The sequence below is a fragment of the Echinops telfairi genome, unplaced genomic scaffold (assembly GCF_000313985.2).
Source record: "Echinops telfairi isolate 266 unplaced genomic scaffold, ASM31398v2 ScPeMD7_7469;HRSCAF=8507_0, whole genome shotgun sequence".
Lineage (NCBI taxonomy): Eukaryota > Metazoa > Chordata > Mammalia > Afrosoricida > Tenrecidae > Echinops > Echinops telfairi.
The window spans coordinates 47,054,429-47,076,576 of record NW_022111372.1 but is presented as its reverse complement, the minus strand read 5'-3'; the positions used below and the strand labels follow the sequence as shown (position 1 = coordinate 47,076,576).

Below are 22,148 nucleotides of genomic sequence, written 5' to 3'. Positions count from 1 at the left end.
TGCCAATTTAATAGAAGAAAGTATTGTTGCATTGAGGGAGTACTTAAGTGGAGGAAAAGGCTGAATATTGTATGACTCCTCTTATAAGAGGTTAAATTAATAGAGACAAAAAGTAGATTCATACATATTTTAGGACTAGGACTAGGCATGGGCATTAACTGCAAATGGGCATGAGGGAACTTTTGAGGATAAGGAAAGTTGCATATTCCTATACATGTACTAAAGTTAGTGAATTGTACACTTAGAAAATGTGAACTTTAAGGCATATAAAGTATGCCTCATTAAAGCTTTTATTCATTTTATTCTGAACTTAAAGAATAACACAAAATTAGTATTCCTAAACTAAAAGTGTTTGGAACTACATATCCTTTATGTATTAGGAGTAGAAATTAAAATACTGTATAAGGATAGAATTCTATAAAAAGGTGGGCAAGAAAAATGTAAAAATAAACATACCTACTTTGCTTTAAAATTCATGGCAACATGCTCTATCAATTAGTGTTCTTCAGAGAAACAACCAATTTATATTGATATAAAAGTATATCTATAAAATATATAAAAATAAAACATTAAAATATCACACAATTGATTTCTGAAATTTGTAGAGTGACCCAGCATGCTGGAAATTCAGGCAGGAGTTTATATACTACAGTCCTGAGGCAGAATAACTTCTTTCAAAGCAAACCTCAAGTTTTTGCTTTTATGGGTTTTGACAGATTGGATGAGGCCCACCCATGTTATAAAAAGTAATCTTGTTGAAAAGGTCAGAGAGATGGTGAATGGAGAAAGATTCTCTTTCAGGAGTGCAGGCAGGGTCAGTAGCACAGAGTGAGCATACACACCAACAGAAGCCTTCTGGCTCTCATCTTCTTGGCAAGCGTTCTTTGATAGGATTCTTTTAACTTTTCTATGCCCTGTCACTCTTCTGTTTTTGCTTTTACTCTAGGCAAAAACATTTTATTCTTCAAGAATCCCTTCCCATGCTCACTCATTAATGTGCCTTTTGTTGTGTGCTCCCACCAGAGATACCCTTCTCACCATTCAGGGCAATGCTAAAGAGTCAGGGGTCCTGCATCAAAATCACTTACAGCAGCAGTTCTCAACCTGTGGGTCATGACCCCTTTGGGAGTCCAACGACCCTTTTACAGGGCTTGCCCGATTCATAACAGCAAAATTACAGTTATGAAGTAGCAACGAAAATAATTTTTATGGCCGGGGGGTCACCACTACTTGAAGAACTGTATTAAGGGGTCACAGCCTTAGGAAGGTTGAGAACCACTGACTTATGACCTTGTAAAGACACTGATTTCTGGGGTTCATCTGCCCTAAACTCCAAATTCTGTCAGTTCAAGTCTCCTTTTGCAAAAGAACATTGGATTAGCCCCTCAGTGCGCAGCATTGTAATATGAATTGTTCAGAGTAAGAAAGAAGGAAACCTGACCACAGTCATCATGGAATTTACATTCTCCAAAGTGCGTTTTGTACCTCTTTGACAGTCTTACCCTGCCCCTTTCATGTCACCAGGCATAATGTGCATTTTGCTCTGACTGTAGGGAAAGGATTGCCAGCTTCCATATGTCCAGGTTTGTGTCCTTCTCATCTTTCTGTTCACTGCAGAAGTCAGCAAAATGCCTTGAATGAAATAAATATAGCTGCATTAAAATTATTTCATGAAGATATTTTATTGCTAAACTTTTCTTTCCATCTAAGGCTATATTTTATAGCCAATTTTAAATTATCACATTTTTGAGTATAAATATTGTGTTTCTTCTGTCAGTGGTGTTTCAGGGACTTGGTTGTGCTTTTCTGACGATTGCCCTTCAATTGGTGACTGAAGGACACTTCCCCTGCAGTGTCCATGACATCATTGGCAGGAAAGGCCGTTCCATTTGTGGCTTGACTTGTTACCTCTAGTTAGCAGAAAAAGTTCCCTGTAATGCAGGTAGCGGATGTGTGGTAGTAAAAAGGGGAAGTTATGGGCTCTTGGATAGTTTAAAATGATGCACATTTGTTTGAAAATTAAGGATTTATTTTTCTTGGTTCTAAAAAATTTATGTAGACTTTACTATTATTGTTAGCAGTCGTAAATTGTGTTACATTACTGTCAAATTGGAGTGCTGTTTATAGTTTTATCTATGTCAGCTATGAGAATCTCCATTGTTAAAAATCAGATCTGATCATTTAGAAAGATAAGAAACTAAATACTAATGTTGCTGTTCATTCTTTATATCAGTATCAAATGCCTTCTTGCAATTCTTTGGTTGAACGAAATCAGTTAGATGGACCATCAACATTTTTCATCACATTCTTTTTTTTAAAAAAAAATTGTATTTACCTCTGTACCTATTATCTAACTATAAATAGAGAAATATCACATTTGGTGAAATATGGGGAAGTTATTTTTGAATATAAAGAGATCATGTTATATGAAAATCCGTAAAGATAAATCACAAAGACATTGCAAAACGCCTTTGTTGATATGTGCCATCTATTCATTCCGATTCACAGGGACCCTAGGTAGCAACAAAATGAAACACGGACTGATCCTGCACTGTCCTTACAATTTTTATGTGTTTGAGCCCATTATTGTAGGTGTTCTGTCATTCTGTTTTCTGCTTTTCGGACACTCTCGCAAGTGTGATGGTCTTCTCCAGCCACTGTTTCTGCTAAAATCATTTCTAAGTTACTGGCAACCTAGTGTCTTGGCCCTTGCTTCAAAGGAGCCTTTGGCTGTACATCTTCCAAGATTGATGTGTTCTTTTTTCGAGTAGCCCATAGAATATTCAGTATTCTTAGCCAATACCATAATGCAAACACACCGGTTCTTCTTTAGGAGTCCTGATGGCATAGTTGGTTCTGCATTTGGCTGCTAACAACAAGGTCAATAGTTTGAAACCATTGTTGAGTTTCTGGACAATGGAAAAGTGGGCGAAGGGAGACAGTGGTGAGCGTTAAGACATGAACAAAATAATAATTTATAAATTATCAAGGGATCATGAGGGAGCATGGGAAATGAGCTGATACCAAGGGCTCAAGTAAAAATAAGATACTTTGAAAATTATGATGGCAACATATGTACAAATGTGCTTGACACAATGCATGTATGTATGGATTGTGATAAGAGCTGTAAGAACCCCAATACAATGATTTTTTAAAAAGAGTTACAGTCTCAGAAACCCACAGGTCAGTTCTATTCTGTCCTATAGGTTCTCTATGAGTCAGAATCAACTTGATAGCAAGTACTTTTCTTATGTCTTCCTTAATCTTTGTCCAGCTTTTGCATGCATGCATATGACACAATTTAAATGACTTGGTTGTCAAGTACACCTTAGTCTTCAAAGTGACACCTTTTCTTTTTTAACACTTTAAAGAGGATTTTACAGCAAATTTGCCCAATGCAATTTGTTGTTTGATTTCTTGACTGCTGCTCCCATTATAGTGTTTTGTGTTAGGACAGGTCGATTGAAGAAACAAATTCAGCAACACTCATATATGTATAAGAGAGAATTTTATATCAAGAAGTAATTGTTTATCAAGAACACATCCCAGCCCAGTGCTCCTCAAGCCTTTAAGTCTGGTCACAGTCCATAAGTCTCTCTTCAGACTTACACACAGTCCTATGCAATGATGCAGAATGCAGGAATGTCACAGGCCAGTGGGTGCAGTCATGTGGATCCAAAGTCAGTGGAAAACATCGTAGGGCTCCAGCAAGTCTCAGGGTATCCAGCAAGCAGGCAAGTCAAGGCAGAGGGGACCACAGGGGCTCCCTGGGCCCTGTTATGAGAAGGCCACACTTATAAGGAGGTACTATCAGGCTGTGATCTGATTGACAGGTTGAATACTATGCCTACACTTTTATGTGTCTTCAAGTTGACATGGAATTTTATAACTACCACAGTGTTTCTCCATGGAAAATTAAATTCTTGACAGCTTCAATCATTTCTCTGTTTATCATGGTGTTGCTTACTGGTTGAGTTGGGAGAATTTTAATTTTCTTTATGTTGAAGTATAATCCATACTGAAGGCAGTAGTATTTTCATTTCATCAGTAAGTGCTTCAAATCATCTGCACTTTGAACTAGCAGTGTTGAGTTGTATTGTGTTGTGTTGTATTGTGTTGTCTTCAAGAGCAAGTTTCAGAGTTTCTTTTGATACTTTTTTTCTTTTCTCTCTTTTTAATGACCTTTTCCTTCACGTATGATGTCTTTTCAAAGCTCATCTGGTCTTCAGTCATTAGTGTTCAGTGCATCAGTTCTATTCTTGAAATGCTCTCTAAATATATGCAGGTTATACCCATGGTTGTCCTTTAGCTCTTGTGAACCATTTAGCTTTCTTTAGCTTCAACAATAACTGAATATAAGCAATTGATGGTCTATTCTGCAGTCAGCCTTTAGCCTTGTTCTGCCGCATTATAGTGAGTTTCACCATAATCGCTACTCAAATCATTTAGTTTATTTAATTCATATGCATTTTATTCAGTGAGATCCACATGTAGTTGCCTTTTTGTTGTTTTTAGAAAAAGTATTTTCAGTAAATAAGTTGATGGTCTTGCAAAATTCTGTGCACTTCCTAACATCATTTCTTCCACCAGGGCTATATATTCCAGATACTTATCCTTCTTTTTTCCAACACTCACATTTTAATCATCAGTTATTAAAATGTATTTTGATTATATGTTCGAACAATTTCAGATTATAGAAGCTGGTAAAAATCTTCAGTTTATTCACCTTTGCCTTTAGTTGTTAGTGCATAATTTGATTAATTGTCATATGAACTAGTGTTCCTTATAAGTATGTATGAATATTTTCATGTCACTGATAGTGTTATATTTCAGGATAGGTCTTGAAATGTTTTTTTGGTGTTGTGTGTGTGTGTGTGTGTGTGTGTGTGTGTGTGAAATGTTCTTTTGACAGTGAATGTGACACTGTTCCTCTTCAATTCCTCATTGCTACCATGGTAGATCATATTATTGTGCAATTCAAAATTACCAATATCAATCGTTGCCGCTCACTTAGGCCTAGGAAATAAATTTTTAAATGATCTGATTCTTCCGTTTTTTAAACAACTTCCAGTTTTTGTGGATACATACTTTGTGTTTTCCATGTTCCAATTGTTGTCAGATATTTACAACTGTTCTTCTGCTTTTAAGTTGTGCCAGATCAGCAAGGGAAGGTCCCAAAAGCTTTACTCTATTCACATCATTCCAGTTGAATCTACTTTGAGGAGGCAGTTCTTCCCTAATCATATCTTGGGGACCCTCCAATTCACAGGACTAGTATTACTGCATTTATCAGTATTCTGCTGCTGCCCATAAGGTTTTCACTGGTCAGTTTTTTCAGAAGTTGGGAAGTGCCACTGAAGCAGCAGGTGACTCTGTCAGTATTTGCAATACAAGAATAAATCAAAAGATATTCCTGTTAGGGTTCCAGTTTACATATGTGGGTTTATTAAACACATTCACATTTAAACACGACAGTGCAGCTCTTGCTCAGTCTTCAAGGGTAGCAAAAGCTGTCTTAGAACTTCATTTGAAATCTTAACTTCATTCACCTTAAAGCCCTCACCTTGCCCCCTTCACACTTTTTGTTCCTGAAACTCAGTACAACTATTACTCAACTTTACACACCAACCACTAAAGCTAGTGATGGAGAAATTGAAGAATTCTACCAATGTTTTTATGCTGGAATTGATCAAACATGCAATCAAGATGCATTGATAATTATTGGTGGTTGAAATGCAAAAGTTAGGAACAAACAGGGAGGAACAGTAGTTGGAAAATACGGTCTTGGTGATAGAAACAAAGCTGGAGATTGCATGGTAGAAAATCTTGCAAGCCCAATGACTTCTTTATTGTAAATACCTGTTTGCAAGCACACCAAGGGCAACTACACATATGGACTTCGCCAGATGGAATACGCAGAAATCAAATTGAGTACATCTTTGGAAAGAGACATGGAGAAGCTCATTAAAAGCAGCTAAAACCAGGCCAGCGACTGACTGGAACAGACATCAATTGTTCATATGCAAGTTAAGGAAAAGCTGAAAAAAACTAAAAGAAGTCCTCAAGAGATAAAATGTGACTCATCATATCTTACCTGAATTTCAAGAAGAGATTTTACACATTGAACACTAATGCAGAAGACCTGATGTGTTAGGTTGGGTTGACACAAAACCAGTGATATGTATACTCATATACTCAGATACATATACTCTTATGCTCATATGCATAAGAAAGAGCTTTATAACAAGAAGTAATCTTATATCAAGAAGGTATCTCACCCAAGTCCAACTTAAATCCATGGGTCTGATGCTAGCCAGAGCCCTCTTCTGGCTTGCATAGGTGCAGGCCAGTGCCACAGACAGGTAAAGCAGTATGCTGAAAGATCACAGACCAGTGGGTCCAGAGTCACATGGATCCAAGTTCAGTAGAAACATGACAAGGTGCAGACAGCTCTCAGGGTTGGGTGGCCTACATGAGATAACATAATATCACATGCAAGAATATTTTGCTTAAGATAATCCAATAATAATTGCAGCAGGGCATTGACAAGAAGCTGCCTCAGGTTCATACTGAATTCAGGATATGAACCATGGGATATTGCTGATGTCATATGGATTTTGTCTCAAAAGCATAGAATACCAGAAAGATGTTTACTTGTGTTTTATTAACTATGCCAAGGCATTCTCGTATGTGGATCATGGCAAACTGGGGTTAGCCTTGAGGAAAACCAGTTTCCAGAACACTTCATTGTGCTCATGTCAAGGCAGTTGTGCAAACAGAACAAGGGAACACTGCCTGGTTTACCATCAAGAAAGGTATGTGTCAGGGTTGTATTCTCTCACCATACTTATTAAACTTATAGGCTGAGAAAATAATCAGAGAAGATAGATTATATGAAGAAAATTGCTGCATCAGGATCAGAGAAAGGCATGCTATCAACCTGCAATATGCAGATGATCCCACCTTGCTTGAGGAAAATGATGAAGACTTGAATCACTGGGTGATGACGATCAAAATTTTCAGCCTTCAACATAGATTACAGCTCACTGTAAAGAAAACAAAAATCCTGAAAACTAGATCAATATGAAACATCATGAGAAAGGGTTGAAGTTTGTCAAGGATTTCGCCTTGCTTGGATCCACAATACTCATGGAAGCAGCAGTCGAGAGATAAAACATCCCATTATCTTGGATAAATCTGCTACCTAAGACCTCATAAAGTGTTTAAAAAGCTAGGATATTACTCTAAGGACTTACTGTATATACTCAAGTGTAAGCCGACCCAAATATCAGCTAAAGCACCTAATTTTACCACAAAAACTGCATTAGAAATGTGCTGAAAAGCCCAGCTTATACACAAGTATATACGGTAGGTATTCCTGACCCAAGCCAGAGTATTTTCAGTTGCCTCATATACAAGTGAATGTCGGACATTGAATAAAGAAGACCAAGGAAAAATTGATGCATCTGAATTGTGGTGAAAGTACCATGGACTACCAAAAGAACAGACAAAGTTGTTGTGGAAGAAGTCTAGCCCAAATGCTCCTTAGAAGCAAGAGTGGTGGAATTTCTCTCCTACCTCAGAATGTTGTCAGGAGAGACTAGGTTCTGGAAAAGGGCCTCATGCTTGGTAAGAAGAAAACTTTTAACAAGACGGATTGACAGTGGCTGCAACAGTGGGCTCAAACTTAAGAAGAGCTTAAGGATGAGCAGGACCTGGCATTTTTGTTTTGTTGGACATAATGTTGCTATGACCAACTCGACAGCTCCTAACGACAGAAAACTCAAAAGATCGTATACAAGGAACACGATTTGAGTCCCTCAAGGATCCTAAAACTGCAGTTTTTGACTTGTTGTAAATCAAAATCAGTTCTTTGGAGAGGGTTTACAGAGATGGAAATACCACATCAGAAAACTATAGACCTAGCTGTAAGATATGGCAGGAAACAATAGCTTCACATTTTGGTACTTTTGCTTATACAGGTTTCTATGGTGTTTTATAGCAGTACTTTTTGACTGCACATGTTTTGATCTATAGGAAGATAAGACACTATTTGACGTTGAGATGGTTCTTAGAAGGTTTTTTATATGATATTCCCAGTTTTTCTGCAAATTTTAGATTGCTCAAAAAGAATTTTTAAATGAATAATTTTGGGCTTTATGAAAATTTATGAGGAAGTGGTACTTCAGGGGTAGAATTCTCCTTTCCATGTGGGAGACCCAGGTTTGCTTCCCAGCCAGTGAACCTCATACACAGCCACCATCCGTTTGCCATTGAAAGCTTGCATGTTGCTATGATGCTGAACAGGTTTCAGCAGAGCTTTCAGACTAAGATGTACTAGGAAGAAAGGCCTGGAAATATACTTATGAAAATCAGCCAGGGGAAACCCTGTTGACCACAGTGGTCCAGTCCATATCTGATTGTGGCCTAGACCTGACAACAATTCACTCCTTTCTTTGCATGTGATGTTGCCGTGAGTTGGAGACCTGTTCAGCAACTAACAGTAAGAAGAAGAAATAGTATGAAAAAAACACTGAGATGGGATCCAAGAGATGATGTCATGGAATACCTAGAGAATTATAGTGTGGAAGAATGTCCATTGATTTTAGGATATACTCTTTGAAGTTAAAACATTTCTTATATCCAGAGGCACTTCTTATATCCAGTGACAAGATATTTTTTTCTTAGTGAAGCATGAGATAAGATGTGCCTTACAATTGATGGTGCTTTACACCAGTCGTAAGTGAAATACAGTTCATTTATTCAATGATGCTTCTCTATGAGGAGGAAACCAAGAGCTATGAATGGGCATTCCAGGGATATAGACTTAGTTATAAGAAAGACCTTTCCAATACTTAAAACTATCTATTGATAGAATCAACTACGGGAAATGACCCATTATTATGTTGAAGCTTGAACTAGATGACCCCTAATTACTCTTTTAAATCAAAGATTCTATAACTGTACTGACAGGTGAATTTTCTTTGTTGTTATCCCTACCCCACCTTTCTATCTCTCTACTTGAAGAGGAAAAGTCACTTTTGCTTCCATGTGTGCTCCTGCCTTAATTTTGTATGCCTTGCGGGGGGGTGAGGGGATGGACCTTAATTTGTATGCCTTGGGGGCAAAAAGTAGACCTAAAAATCACTTAATGAGTACATACAGTCAGAAAATAGAACAGGGCAAAATAAACCTTGACATTGGAGTACTGGGCTTATTGTATCTGTGTGAGACTGACAAACTAAAAGGAATTAAAGAATGAGGGTTTAGTAGACTCTTGTACTTTTCAAGACAAACTAGCCTAGTATGCTCAGGAATTATCGTGACTTGATATTGCTCAGGGACTTACACATTGAACTCCCATATGTCAGCCCCCTAACAGGAGGTTCAGAGTCAATGCTTCAACAAAATTACTAGCTATTCTGAGTTGTGAGTCTTTGTGGAACTGGACTGACTGGACATTGTGGTACTGGCCTTCCTTGCTCAGTATTGCTGTTTTCAAACAAAGGCACATCTACAAAAGCCAAAACTGAGTGATAAGTCTTGTGCCTTGTGCTACATTCTTGTGTCCTTCCTTACCACAGTCATTTATTTCCTGGCCTCTCACATTTACCGAAGGCCTTAACCAGTCACAGCTCTGCCATTAGCCCTAGCGACTTCAGAATTTGTGTGAAAAGTGAGCACACAAAGCTAAAATTCTTTTCTTGCATCTTCAGACTGTTTCACTACTCTCCTAGACTTCATCATCTCCTGGAACTGTTATATCTCTTGAGTCTCAGACTCCAGTGTTCTGTGTATGACTATTACCTCTTCCTTTGATCCCTCTCTCTCTTCCTATAATTGGGGTTTGTTCCAGCTCCTTGGACCACCTCTTTATTTTCTCTCAGTAATTCTTTCCCTGGCTTCACTTATCCATTCCACATAGATTTCTTGAGCCACTATTTCTGTTACTTTAACCAAGAAATTCCATTTGGTTGACAAGGAGTATTCACTGTAACACAATAGTCAGCTACTTTTTGACCTGCCTGCTTGGCTTCCCAAATGCCTGAATGTCAGGTTTTGGACTTTTATTTAGTAGACGGAAAGGATACACCAAAGATTCTTGAACAAGCAAGTGAGGTGACAAATATGTGTTATAGGAGGATCACTCTGATAGATATCGGCAAGAATTCTATAATTGACATTATAATTTACATTTTGTCAAAAGTATTATTATATTAATTTCAAAAGAGAATGTGGTTTCTCCCCCACCCCTACCCCACCCAAGTTCTGTAAGGATCAGTAGAGAGAAAAATGATTAGGTTTGAAGAAATTAAAATACTGTAGAGAAATATTTGATAAGGACTTAAGCCATTGGAAATGAGCTTGAAAAGAACCCAGATGCAAGACTCATTGTAGACACAGTTAGCCCAGGGTCTCTTCTGCAGGCACGTCTGTAAACTTGACTGCAAGAGCATTAGAGGAAATCATGCCTGCCTGTTCCCTCAGCAGCAGTCCTTCCAGAGCTTTAAAGCAGTTTTCACTCTCTTCAATTTTAAAGAATGTGGTGTTCTGCCTTACCTGTAAGTAGGGCACTGAATTCTGCATCAGTAACCCTAAAGCTATAGATAGTAACTCTGACCAGAAGTTATAAAAGTATCATTACAGATACTTAATGTGGCACAGATTTCTGATCTCTTTTCATGGAAAATTCTTAAAATTTTCTGTCTTTTTATGGTTTTAAAATTCCTTAAAATAGGGGGAGGGGGAGGGAGGGAAGAAAAGAGGAGCTGAAAAAAAAAAAGAAAGAAAGAAAAGGGGAGCTGATCCCAAGGGCTCAATAGAAAGTAAATGTCCAGAAAAGAACGATGGCAATATATGTACAAATATGTCTGAAACAATTGATGTATAGATTATAACAAGAATCGTAAAAGCCCCTCAATAAAATGATCTTATAAAAAATAAAAGATTTTAATAAATACCATTAAATAATTCTAATGAAAAAATTTCCTTAAAATGTTGGCATTTCAAAGCTATATAATTGTGATATAAACATAACAAACAAGTTCATCTGTTAGGCATGAAGCATCTCCCTAACGGCATTTGGTATAGAGGTAGAACTTTCCCAGAAGAGTACAGTAAAACCACCTCTCTAACCAAGTTCCAATTGCAGCCTGGTGCCTTAGACAGTTGACTGTTCTTCCAAAATCCACCTTTCTGGGTTAAAGTCTCAGCTGCCCCACTGATCTGTACTTGCCCCAAGATTTATTGTAAGAATGGGTAGAAGGAAGACAAATTGAAAAGAAGGTGTTTCTGACAGCCCAACTAGTGGATTCCTCTGAGCTATAAGTAGAATCCGCTTGATAGCTGGGAGGATTTTTGTCTGTCGATACATAGCTGAGCATTTCCTGAGCCAACAGGGTGAAATTTAAGAGAAGAAATAGAACTAAAATTTTATGGAAGGGGTTATTTTGTGCCAGAATGCCTTCCGTAATATCCTATGAATAATAGGACAAGTAGGGTTTACTCGGTCAACTCTAGCACTTATTGTTTGCCATGAACCCAGAAGCAACTAGTATCTCATTTTTTGAAAAAGGAAAGTGCAGTTCAAGAGGCTGAATGTCATACTGGAATTCAAGTCTAGTCAAGCCCCTCAAAACTGACTTTGTGGTCAGGGTTATGTAGTAGGATTATTATATTTTCCTCTTCTCTTCTCCCCTCCCTCCCCCCATTAAAAGTAGGATTGTTGACAGTGGGAGGCTCTTTCTTTATTATTAAAATTTCTGCCTACCCAGCAAGTCTATTTTTTAATGAGATTAAAGATGAATAGAAAAATAGAGTAATGCTCAGAATTCATGTACATAATGTAGAAGAAATTGTTGCCTTCAAAAATCACCACTTTGCAAACACCACTATATTAACCTATTCGGCAAGCATTGGTGGGTGTTGAATGTATTCAGAGAAAGCTGTCGAGGGAAGTAGATGTTCACACAACCTTAAAGTGTCACCCCACGAGTTACTCATTAATTAAAAAGAGAAAATAGTATGTTTGCATGAGAAATCTGTCTGACAGCAAACTAACCAAGCAACCAGGTGTACTTTCACCAATAAAGACCGACATGTGATTTGTGAGGTGATGCACTGAGGAGGGTGCACGGTCCCCGGTGCACGATTCTTAACCAAGACTTCAATTTGGATCTCTACTCTTGAGAAGATGGTACAAATTGAGGGACATTTCCAGAGCACCTTGAGTGAACCCTTTAAGAAGGTCAGTGTCATGAATGACCAAAAATGACTGAAGAACTGTTTCAGATTAAAGGAGGCTTATAAGACATGATAACTAATAACAATGCCCAGAACCCTTGATTGGATCCCAAGTTAAAAAATAAATTAATTAAAAGCTAGACAAAATTAATAAAAGCCAGTATCAGAACCATTGGATATTTGGATATGAAATTAAAGAACATTATTTTAACAATTAAATTTCTTGAATATGAGTGTTGAATTGTAATTATATAGACTATGTTGTTCTTCAAGGATAAAGCTGAAGTTTTTAAGGATCAAATCTTAAGATGTTTACACCCCTACTCAATTAGATTGGTTGAGCAAAAATAAATATACATGGAAAATGCAAATGTGACATATGTTATAAGTTGGCAAATCTAAACAAAAAGTTAAATAAGTATTCATATACTTATTTAAATGTTCTGAGTTTGAAAATTTCAAAATAAAGTAGAACAATCAAGATAATTTATTAATATAGCCAAACACAATCAGTGGAAGGAAACATTGGCTTGCATTAAGAATGCAAGAAAGTTTTCATAATGGAGAAAGTTTCGCAAAGAAGTAGCTGAAAGCAAGGATCATAGGTTTTTTTCCTAATTGTAATCTCTGGTGAGTTTATAGTAAATGTGTGGAATTCTGAGGCTGCATCCATGGTTTATAAACAGTGATTCCCAAGGGCTTAGGAAGAAGTGGTTAGGGGATGGATGATCCAAACATTTGCTATCTCTGGTTGATTGTTTATAGTCTGTTTCTTAACTCTTATCAATCCTGGCTTGCTCTAACCCTAATTTTATCCTGAAGCTTTAGTTTCTGATTTAAATATCCTCCTCCTAAAGTTGGGAAGAGGGGGTTTCCACCACCCAAAATTTAAGCATTTGAGACATCCTTTTAAATTGTAGCCTAAAAAAAAAAAATAATAAAATAAATTGTAGCCTAAAACCCTAGGGGTAGGTTTAGATTTAGGTAGCACTATGGTTAGGTAAGAAAGTTCATGAATGCCTCCTGAAATTAGAACTGGGGGGGGTGGGGGCGGGGGCAGTGTTCTTCTGGGAGGGGTCTTCAGTCAGGTGTGACAAACCTGAAATGAAATAGCGCTCAGTAGTGTTCTAATGGTTGCTGTAATTGTTAGTTGTTTTCCACTTTGCTCAACCAGTTGGTGTCCTAGGCGCCTTTGCTGTTGCTTCTCCGGTCTCCTAGGTTATTACTCGCATGATGAGACTGCCTGTCTGGCCCCTCTCTCGAGGGCCTTTCCATTCTCCTCTGCCTCAAGAGGGTAGCTGCAGTCTCCGTCCAATCGAGAACAGATCATTTCCCACTTTCTTCAAAAGGTAAACAGGACCTTGATCATAGTATGTGCTCAATAAATACTGTTGCATGGATGGTTGAAATAATTAAACACTTCTTTCCCCAAACAGCTTTCCAGTTGAAATTAGTTGGAGCTCACTTAGTGACCCTTGAATGAGTGAGATTCCATGGACTGGCTCCCCCAGTTACCTGTGGACTTTTCCCCACTCCTTTTCCAGCTTGAGTCTTCCAGAGGGAGCCTCAGAACTGATTTCTAAAACCGCTTGTATCTGGTGTGATTATAAAGCAATGAGACTGATTGTCATGTGTAGCTTGTGGGATCCGTCTCAGTTACTTTATAGCCATACCTGGTATCTTATACCACAGAGCATTGCCTGTTGAACAACATCTTAGTAGCACAAGCCAAAGGTTTCTAAATGGAAATTTAAAATGGTTGATTAGTCTCTTTTGATTTTCTCTAACTTACAGATCAGAACCCTTATTTCAGAAAAATAATTAGATGTTAACTTCGTTGTTTGCTTTAATTTTGTAGTTTTTGTTTTGGGATTTTTGATCAGCATCTTGATAAAATGATGTTCTGGAAAAGTGGCTGGAATAATTTTGAATAAGATATTACAAAAGTGTATGTTCCATGTGTTACATTTTTTCATGAAACTCCTTTATCAATGGATTTTCCTGTTACATGTGGTGTTTTGACTGCATGTGCCACAGGAGTGTCCTTTTTAGATCACTATGGCAATTGAAACATAAAAAGACAAATATTAGCTTTCAAGAAGTCTTTGAAAGAGCAGATTCGGAAGGTTTTGCTTGCTCTCTTGCTTTGTTTAGTTTGGATGACTTACATTCTTTATATGCACGAAGCTCATTTAAATTTGAAAAAGTGGTTATAACTGTCTATTTCCCAAGATGTTAACTCTCCTTCCCCAGATTGAGCCCAGTCTCCTTTAGGTGGCCCCTTTGAGGAAAGCAGCTTGTACAAGTTACATGGTACAACAAGCAATTTTAGACCCTGAATGAGCGACCACTGGCAGCAAATAGTGATGGGAAGGTTTCTTTATTTCCTTAAAAGAAAGTGGAGAAAAGGTCTTGTAATTTCATGCTATTCATAGAGATACATTAATTTGCCTTTTAGTTATATCCTTCCGGAAATTAATAGAAGGAGGAATACGGTGAACCAGAGTGCAGTTTATGGACAGCCTGAGTTTTAGTTTGTGTTTATAGCAGAACCTGTGGACAACTTTACGGTCAAACCTGAAAGAACCAGGATGCAACAGGCCTGCTGTGTTTTTCCACAAGGGTCTTGCAAGTTTTCCACCTTTGATTTGATGTAGTCTTCTTTTCTATCACTTGTCTCAGTAGAAAATACCGTGTTTTCATTCAGACAGGCCTACTCCATACACAGCTTCCAGCTTTCTTGGACTGTGCTATAGAAGCCAATTGACCTTGTATAACATGAGTTTGAACTGCACAAACTCACTTATGTGCAGGTTGTTTCCTGTGGCTATTGAGATGAATTCAAGTGCTATATCTACTTAAAATGCCATGTGATGCTGATGATCTCCGTTTGAGCAGTTTCTGGAAAGAAGAACTGCTCACACAGCGTTTTAAGTTACGTAGATAGTCTCAAAACTTGAGCTCATCTCAGTAGCAGCTAGAAAAAATATCCCCATAAAAATGCCAGTGCAGTACAAACCTATGTTGTTCAAGGATCCAATATATATTGGAATCTAGAGTGTTGAACCTTGGGCCTGTCTCAGGAATGACTAGACTTCTATAAGGATTGTGGAGCTCATTAAAAAGAGGTTGTGCTCCAGTCAGTCTAGACATAGGCCAAAATTAGTTTCATATGTTATTAATAATAGGTGCCAACATTTAGTGTTCTGCTGTTGCAATTCTTATTATAATCAGGTGTATATTGTACTTCTTGGAGACATTATAAAACTCCTTGTACTTCTTTCCATTCCTTTCAATTGTTCTACACCTAATAGATGTTCCATAAATGTCTCTTAGAATGATTTGTCCAAAAAATACCAATGTGTACCCTAGGTAATAATGCTTTTTTCCTTTTCTTAGGGCTTTGGGACTTTTGAAGAGTATTTTAAGATATGTAATATTTTTCAGTGAAAATCTGCCATGAATTTAATCACATTTCTATTGCTTTATAACTATGTTACTGTTGTGATATTTGTCTGGTTCAATAGTCTGCTTTTTAAGTATAGTTATATGACAAGTTAATATAGTTCTTAGTACTATAATTGTTTTGTGCCTTACATTTGTGAAAATTCTAAGTACTATACAACACAACAAAGTATCTGTCCTCACTTGGTACAGGCATACCCAGCTACAACTTCACCTCATTGAGAATTTGAATCTGTAAAACCCTTATGGTTAGCAAAATTTGCAGTTTTTTATTCTAAATAGTGTTTTAATATATATTATGCTTTCATAAACTTTAAATGTCACTTGAGTATACTTATTTATTTAACATTACAGGCACTGGAGATATTATTGCTGTCATGATTACAGAATTGAGGGGTAAGGATATTTTGAGTTATCTGGAGAAAAACATCACTGTACAAATGACAATAGCTGTTGGAGCTCGTATGCCGCCAAAGAACTTCAGCCGTGGCTCTGTAGTCTTCGTGTCAATATCCTTTTTTGTTTTGATGATTATTTCTTCCGCATGGCTTATATTCTACTTCATTCAGAAGATCAGGTACACAAATGCACGTGACAGGAATCAGGTGAGCTACCAATAATAATACTCTATAGTGATTAATTCTTAACCGTAATTCATCTACATCTGTTATAATCATAAATACAAGCAAACTTTTTTTATTCAAAAAAGTTATAACCAGTGTTCAGTCATTTTAATACATTGAAAACTTATGTACAAAAGTATTTTATAAGATTATTGTAAATGCCTAAAAGAGAAAGTTATCAAGTTTATAGTGATTACTTGGAATATTCCAGGTAAGTATATGTCTTAGTATCACAGTACAATCTAGTTAATTTTGCTAATTAGAAGGAATATCACAAAATTTCTTTTTTAACTGGAAAGGTTGTTTCTGGAGAGAGGGGTAGATGGCTGACTGAGATAGACATTTGTCTCATGTGAATTTTGAACTATAATCTATTCAGAAAAAAAGTTAATTAAAACAGAGTATCTCTCATATCTAACCTCAGACATGGGGTAAGGGTGAGGTAGAGGAAGACAGTTTGAAAAATAAATACCAATCAATTCAAGAGCACTATCAGTGGAGAGCCATCCAACACTTGCATTGCCCAGTACTCATGAGTAAGTGCCCATTAAATTGTGGTTGAATGAATAAACCACAGGGAAGGCTGTGTGCTGCCCTGTGTAATGCAGGGCTTGGAAATGATGATCTCTTAGTTTAGTACTCCATTTGCTTACACACATAATATCTGACTACCCAGGGAGCAGGATTCAAGGTATTAGGTCCCAGTCCTAGTCATTTTCTGTAGAAAGCTTAAGAAATTAATTGCTGTCAGAGTGGTTTGAATCTAATTTTTATAGACCACCACCTTCTCCTTACCCAAAGTACATCTGCATTTTTAAGGAGGAGTTGAAATTTTCGTTCATCCTCATACAGTGAAAAGATCACAGACTTCAGGACAGATTCAAGTTCAAATCCTGACCTTGGCACCATTTGTTACTGTTGTTGTTGTTGTTGATATTTATAATTTCACACTTTAAAAAAAGTGTTAAGAATAGTTCAAAGTATTTCCTTCACCCTGATTCTCCACTTGTTACATTTAACCACATTTCCATCCATCCATATCTCTCTTTCACTATCTATGCTTTTTAACTATTTCAGTGTGAATTTGAGAGATAATACCCTTTTACCCTTAAATACTGTTTTCTAAAGATAAGCATCTTCTCTTACATACCCAGTTTCACCACAAAATCAGAAAGTTAACATTGATACAATACCGTTATCAAATTTCATAGATTTTGTCTCAATGGTGTCCTTTATGGAAAAGAAAAGCTTGTCTCTCTCACTATTTCATGACATTGACATTTTTGAAGCGCACAGGCCAGTTCTTTTGTACTTAAGTTATTTTATGTACTATATTTACTAGATTTAGAATACATGTATCTTTATCCTTTACTTTTTTGTAACTTTTTATTTTGAGATGACTGTGGCTTCACGTGCATATGGAGAGCTCCCATAGATGCTTCACCTGCCTTCCTCCAATGGCGAAATCTTTCCTAATTGTGGTAGATATTACAACCAGAGAGTTGACTTTGAGTCAACTATTGATCCTATTGATCCTACTCAGAATTCCCCAGTTTTACGTGTACTCAACCCCAGTTTTCTGTGTGTGTGCATGATACACTGCCAGAGCTTTTCTCTGTGGCATATGCTCCTTGTTCATGATCCAGTGACTTTCTTCTAATAACTTTGTAGATACATCTGTAGTGTGATTTAAGTTTTCAAGCATCTTTCCCCCAAATCATCAATGTTCAGTCTGAAGAAAGCAGAGAAAGGCAAACTTATTTTTGTGGTGACCATGTTTTGTTTTCAGGTGACATGGACATGAAAATCTTTTGTAAATTAAAAAACACACATACTTTTTCCCTCTTGAAACTCAATAACTTTTCACTGTACCTTTTATCCTTGAATGACCTGTGACAGTTATCCAACAGAATAGTAGCTCCTCTGTTCAACTTTGTGTGCGAGTGTGTATACTGAGTGACTGGCAGTTTTTAGCGTGCTGTTTTTGTTTTATATACTGTTAGTGTTGTTAAGACCAACTGAAAAAGATAATTTTGCACTGGAAAGAGGAACTGCTCTGTAATGAACTGGATCAGTCTCATTACACATTATCTTTAGAAACCATCTATTTTTAGTTTAACATAGGACTATTCCACCTCCCTGAAAAACATACATATCTTTTTATAGATTGGAAAGTACTTCCTAAAGCTTCAAATTTAAAATAGTATCTGTAATATTGTTTAACAGTGATAGGATACAATATACTTGTGATTTTACAGTGAATGGTTTGTCCTTCAACAGGATCAGCATTAAGCAGATGTCTGGCATGTGGTTCAGTTTGGTGTTTTCCCTGTGGCAGGGTACTTGTTTTTACAATTTTACATGAGCAGCCAGGGTTCAACTTTACAACCAATTATATTAAAAACCAACTGTGCCATCTGAATTGATGTTCTCTATTTTACTTCTCTACTTGATCTCTCTGAGTGCTAATATTCATTGCAATAGCCACCCAGAACTCATAGATAAAATTCATGATTAAAGGGTTTATTAAGCAACTCAACAAGTTGTACTCTCAGTCAGAAAAGCTCAGGATAGAGTTTACCAGGACATGTTACAGTGTTTCAGGCCTGCTAATAAGTGCAGACCCAAAGTGATGCCAGCTGATAAGGTCCAGAATGCCTATCACTATTTTAGCCAAATACAGAGACCAAATTAATTGGTGATTTTTAAAGTTTATTTCTGCAAGTACTTGACAGAAGGAAGCACCAAGATTAAAACCTCATAAAGCTGCTTCAAAAATTCAGTGAAAGGGGAGCAAGTCATATAGCCTGAACTAGGTGACAAGTTGAAAGAATGTTTAACAAGTTTGTTAAAATGCACAGAGGGCTTAGAAATGGGAGGCATCACAGGCTGTCAGAAATAGGGAAGGATACAAATACAGAGGAGTCACAAATTGACAAGTGGGATATACTGAAGATGAATCACCTGTGTACATCGAAAGAATTCACCAAGAGAGTAATAAGCGAACCCACAGATTGGGAAAACATCTCTAGCAATGACACATCAGACAAAGGCCTTATTACTAAAATCTACAATACTTTGCAAGCTTATAGTAAGAAAAAAACTTAACTGCCTAGTGAGGAGGTGGGCAAAGTACCTGAACAGAAGTCTCACAGGGGCAGAAATCTGAATGACCAATAAACATATGAGAAAATGTTCCTGATCATTGCCCATAAGAAAAATGCAAATTGAAACCACCTAATACCCTCAAAGATAGCTCAATTCAAAAAGTCAGAAAGTAACAAGTGTTGGAGGGGCTGTGGGGAGATAGAAACTCTCGTCCACTGCTGGTGGTCCTGTAGGTATGTACAGCCACTGTGGAAATCGATTTGGCGATCTCTAAAACATGGAGGTTAAGCTACCATATGACCCAGCAACCCCCAAACTGGGCATATATCCAGAAGAGGCAGAAAACAAGCCACAGCCAGATGTCTGTGCTCCAATGTTCATCGCAGCCCAGTTCATAATTGCAAGGAGTTGGAAACAACCCAAATTTCCGTGAAAAAGCAAATGGATCAAAAAACTGTGGTACATACATACAATGGTACATACATACTATGCGTCCCTAAAATGCAGTGATAAACATATGAAGCACATTGCTGCATGGGAAGTACTGGAGGAAATCATGCTAAGTGAAGTAAGTCAAGCACAAAAGGACAAGTTCAACATGAATCCACTGAGCTAAGCTTAAAACAAAAAACAAAAACGGGGCATAGGGGAAAAGCTACTATATACATACATCCCTGGGGTGAGGTCCAGCAACTGTGGCAGGGGCCAAACCCAATCCAGGGATACATACGGCAGCCAACTAAATAAGATGGGGAAAGAAGGAGATAAAAAACAAAAACCACATGGGTAGTGGGGAGCAGGCCACTAATCCACCCAAGGGGAGGGTGTTGTTTATATCTCCACAGGGAGAGAGAGATTAGGCTTCAACCCAGTGCGCCAAGATGTGAATACAACATACTGGCATGTACCAGGGAACCATAGAATGGTCTTTGGGGATGGCCCCAATCCTGACTATGTGGACACACACACACACACACACACACCCTAAGAAGAATGCACTTTAGAGGACAGCACTGGGGCTACAGCTTGGGGAGGGGCGTGTCTGATTAGAGCACACAGGAGAAATGCAAAGGGATGGAGAGGGAGAAGAGGACATCCTGGTCCACCAAGCCCTAAGGACGATGTTCCTTCTCAGAGCAGACAACACAGAGGGAGAACCGTAGGGCTGGGCCCACCACAGGATACAGCGTCCTTCACTGAACCATGACGCTGTGGGGGACAGCACTGGAAACACAGTGTAGGAATAGTGCACGGTCTGGCCCCATCACGCTGGGGTGAGACACTGAGGGCATGTAGCAGGGGGAGCAGAGTGATGAAACCCCCAGGGAATACCAAAAATAGACTTGGGAGGCAGAGTGTGACATCCATCAGACTAGACTGGAAAACACTCGTAAAGGCCAACAAACAAACTTTGAACTATTAGCTTTTCCTTTTTTGTCAGTGGTTTTCTCTTATTTTGTTCTTGCTTTCTGCTGTTGTTGTTATTGGTTTGTTAGTTTTGACTTCCTTTGTTGTTTTATTTGGCTTTGCCTGAGTTTTGCACTTACTAATGTATCTGTATGTCTATCTAGATAAGATAGGCAGGATAAATAATTCAGAGATGAAAAGAACGGGACCAGTGGTTCTGGGGAGATACAGGAGAAGGGGAGGTGGGAGAAAGGAAGGCGAGGAGGACCAACCCAGGGACAAGGGAACAACAAGTGAACTAAAATCAATGGAAGGAAGGTCGTAGGATGCCTGGTGGGGCTCAGTCAAGGGCATTGTAGCAGTGAGGAATTACTAAACCCGAATGAAGGCAGAACACGATGGTGGGACAAGAGGAAATTAAAAGGAAATAGAGGAAAGAACCAGGAAGCAAAGGACATTTGTGGCGGCCTAAATACCGGCTTGTACATATGTAAATACATAGATAACAAGAGGGGACTAGAACTATGTACTCATATCTATATGTTAAGAATTAAGGTTGCAGGTGACATTTGGCCTCAACACAAGTACTCCCTTAACACAAGAACACTTTGTTCTAATAATCTGGCATTCTGTGATGCTCACCTTCCCGACATGATCACTGAAGACAAAATGGGTGCATAAGCAAATGTGGTGAAGAAAGTTGATTGTGCCCGGCTGTCAAAGGCATTCTGTGATGCTCACCTTCCCGACATGATCACTGAAGACAAAATGGGTGCATAAGCAAATGTGGTGAAGAAAGCTGATTGTGCCCGGCTGTCAAAGGCATTCTGTGATGCTCACCTTCCCGACATGATCACTGAAGACAAAATGGGTACATAAGCAAATGTGGTGAAGAAAGCTGATTGTGCCCGGCTGTCAAAAGACATAGTGCAAAAAAAAAAAAGATATAGCATCTGGGGGCTTACAGGCTTGAAGATAAACAAGGAGCCATGTAGCTCAGAAGCAACAAAACTCACATGGAAAGAAGCACACCAGCCTGTGTGATCACGAGGTGTCGATGGGATCAAGTATCAGGCATCTAAGACCCAGAATAAAACTATACCCAAGGTGAATGAGAGGAGGGCATGGAGTGGAGACCCAATGCCCATCTGTAGACAGTTGGTCACAGATGGGGTCACAGGGAAGCAAGGAGCCAATCAGGGTGCAGTATAGCACCAATGAAACACACAACTTTCCTCTAGCTCTTTGGTACTTCCTTCACCCCACTATCACGACCTCAATTCTACCTTAAAAATCAGATTA

General features: G+C 38.1%; 1 protein-coding gene across 1 annotated transcript in view; it reads left to right on the top strand.

Moving 5' to 3' along the window:
• RNF130 (ring finger protein 130) overlaps nucleotides 1–22,148 on the top strand; it is a gene marked incomplete at its 5' end in the record, with an annotated part of 144,532 nt that overhangs the window by 68,495 nt on the left and 53,889 nt on the right. Inside the window, one exon of the mRNA XM_045284680.1 lies at nucleotides 16,063–16,313. Within this exon, the coding sequence (XP_045140615.1) occupies nucleotides 16,063–16,313 (251 nt within the window). The remainder of the gene's footprint in view (nucleotides 1–16,062; nucleotides 16,314–22,148) is intronic.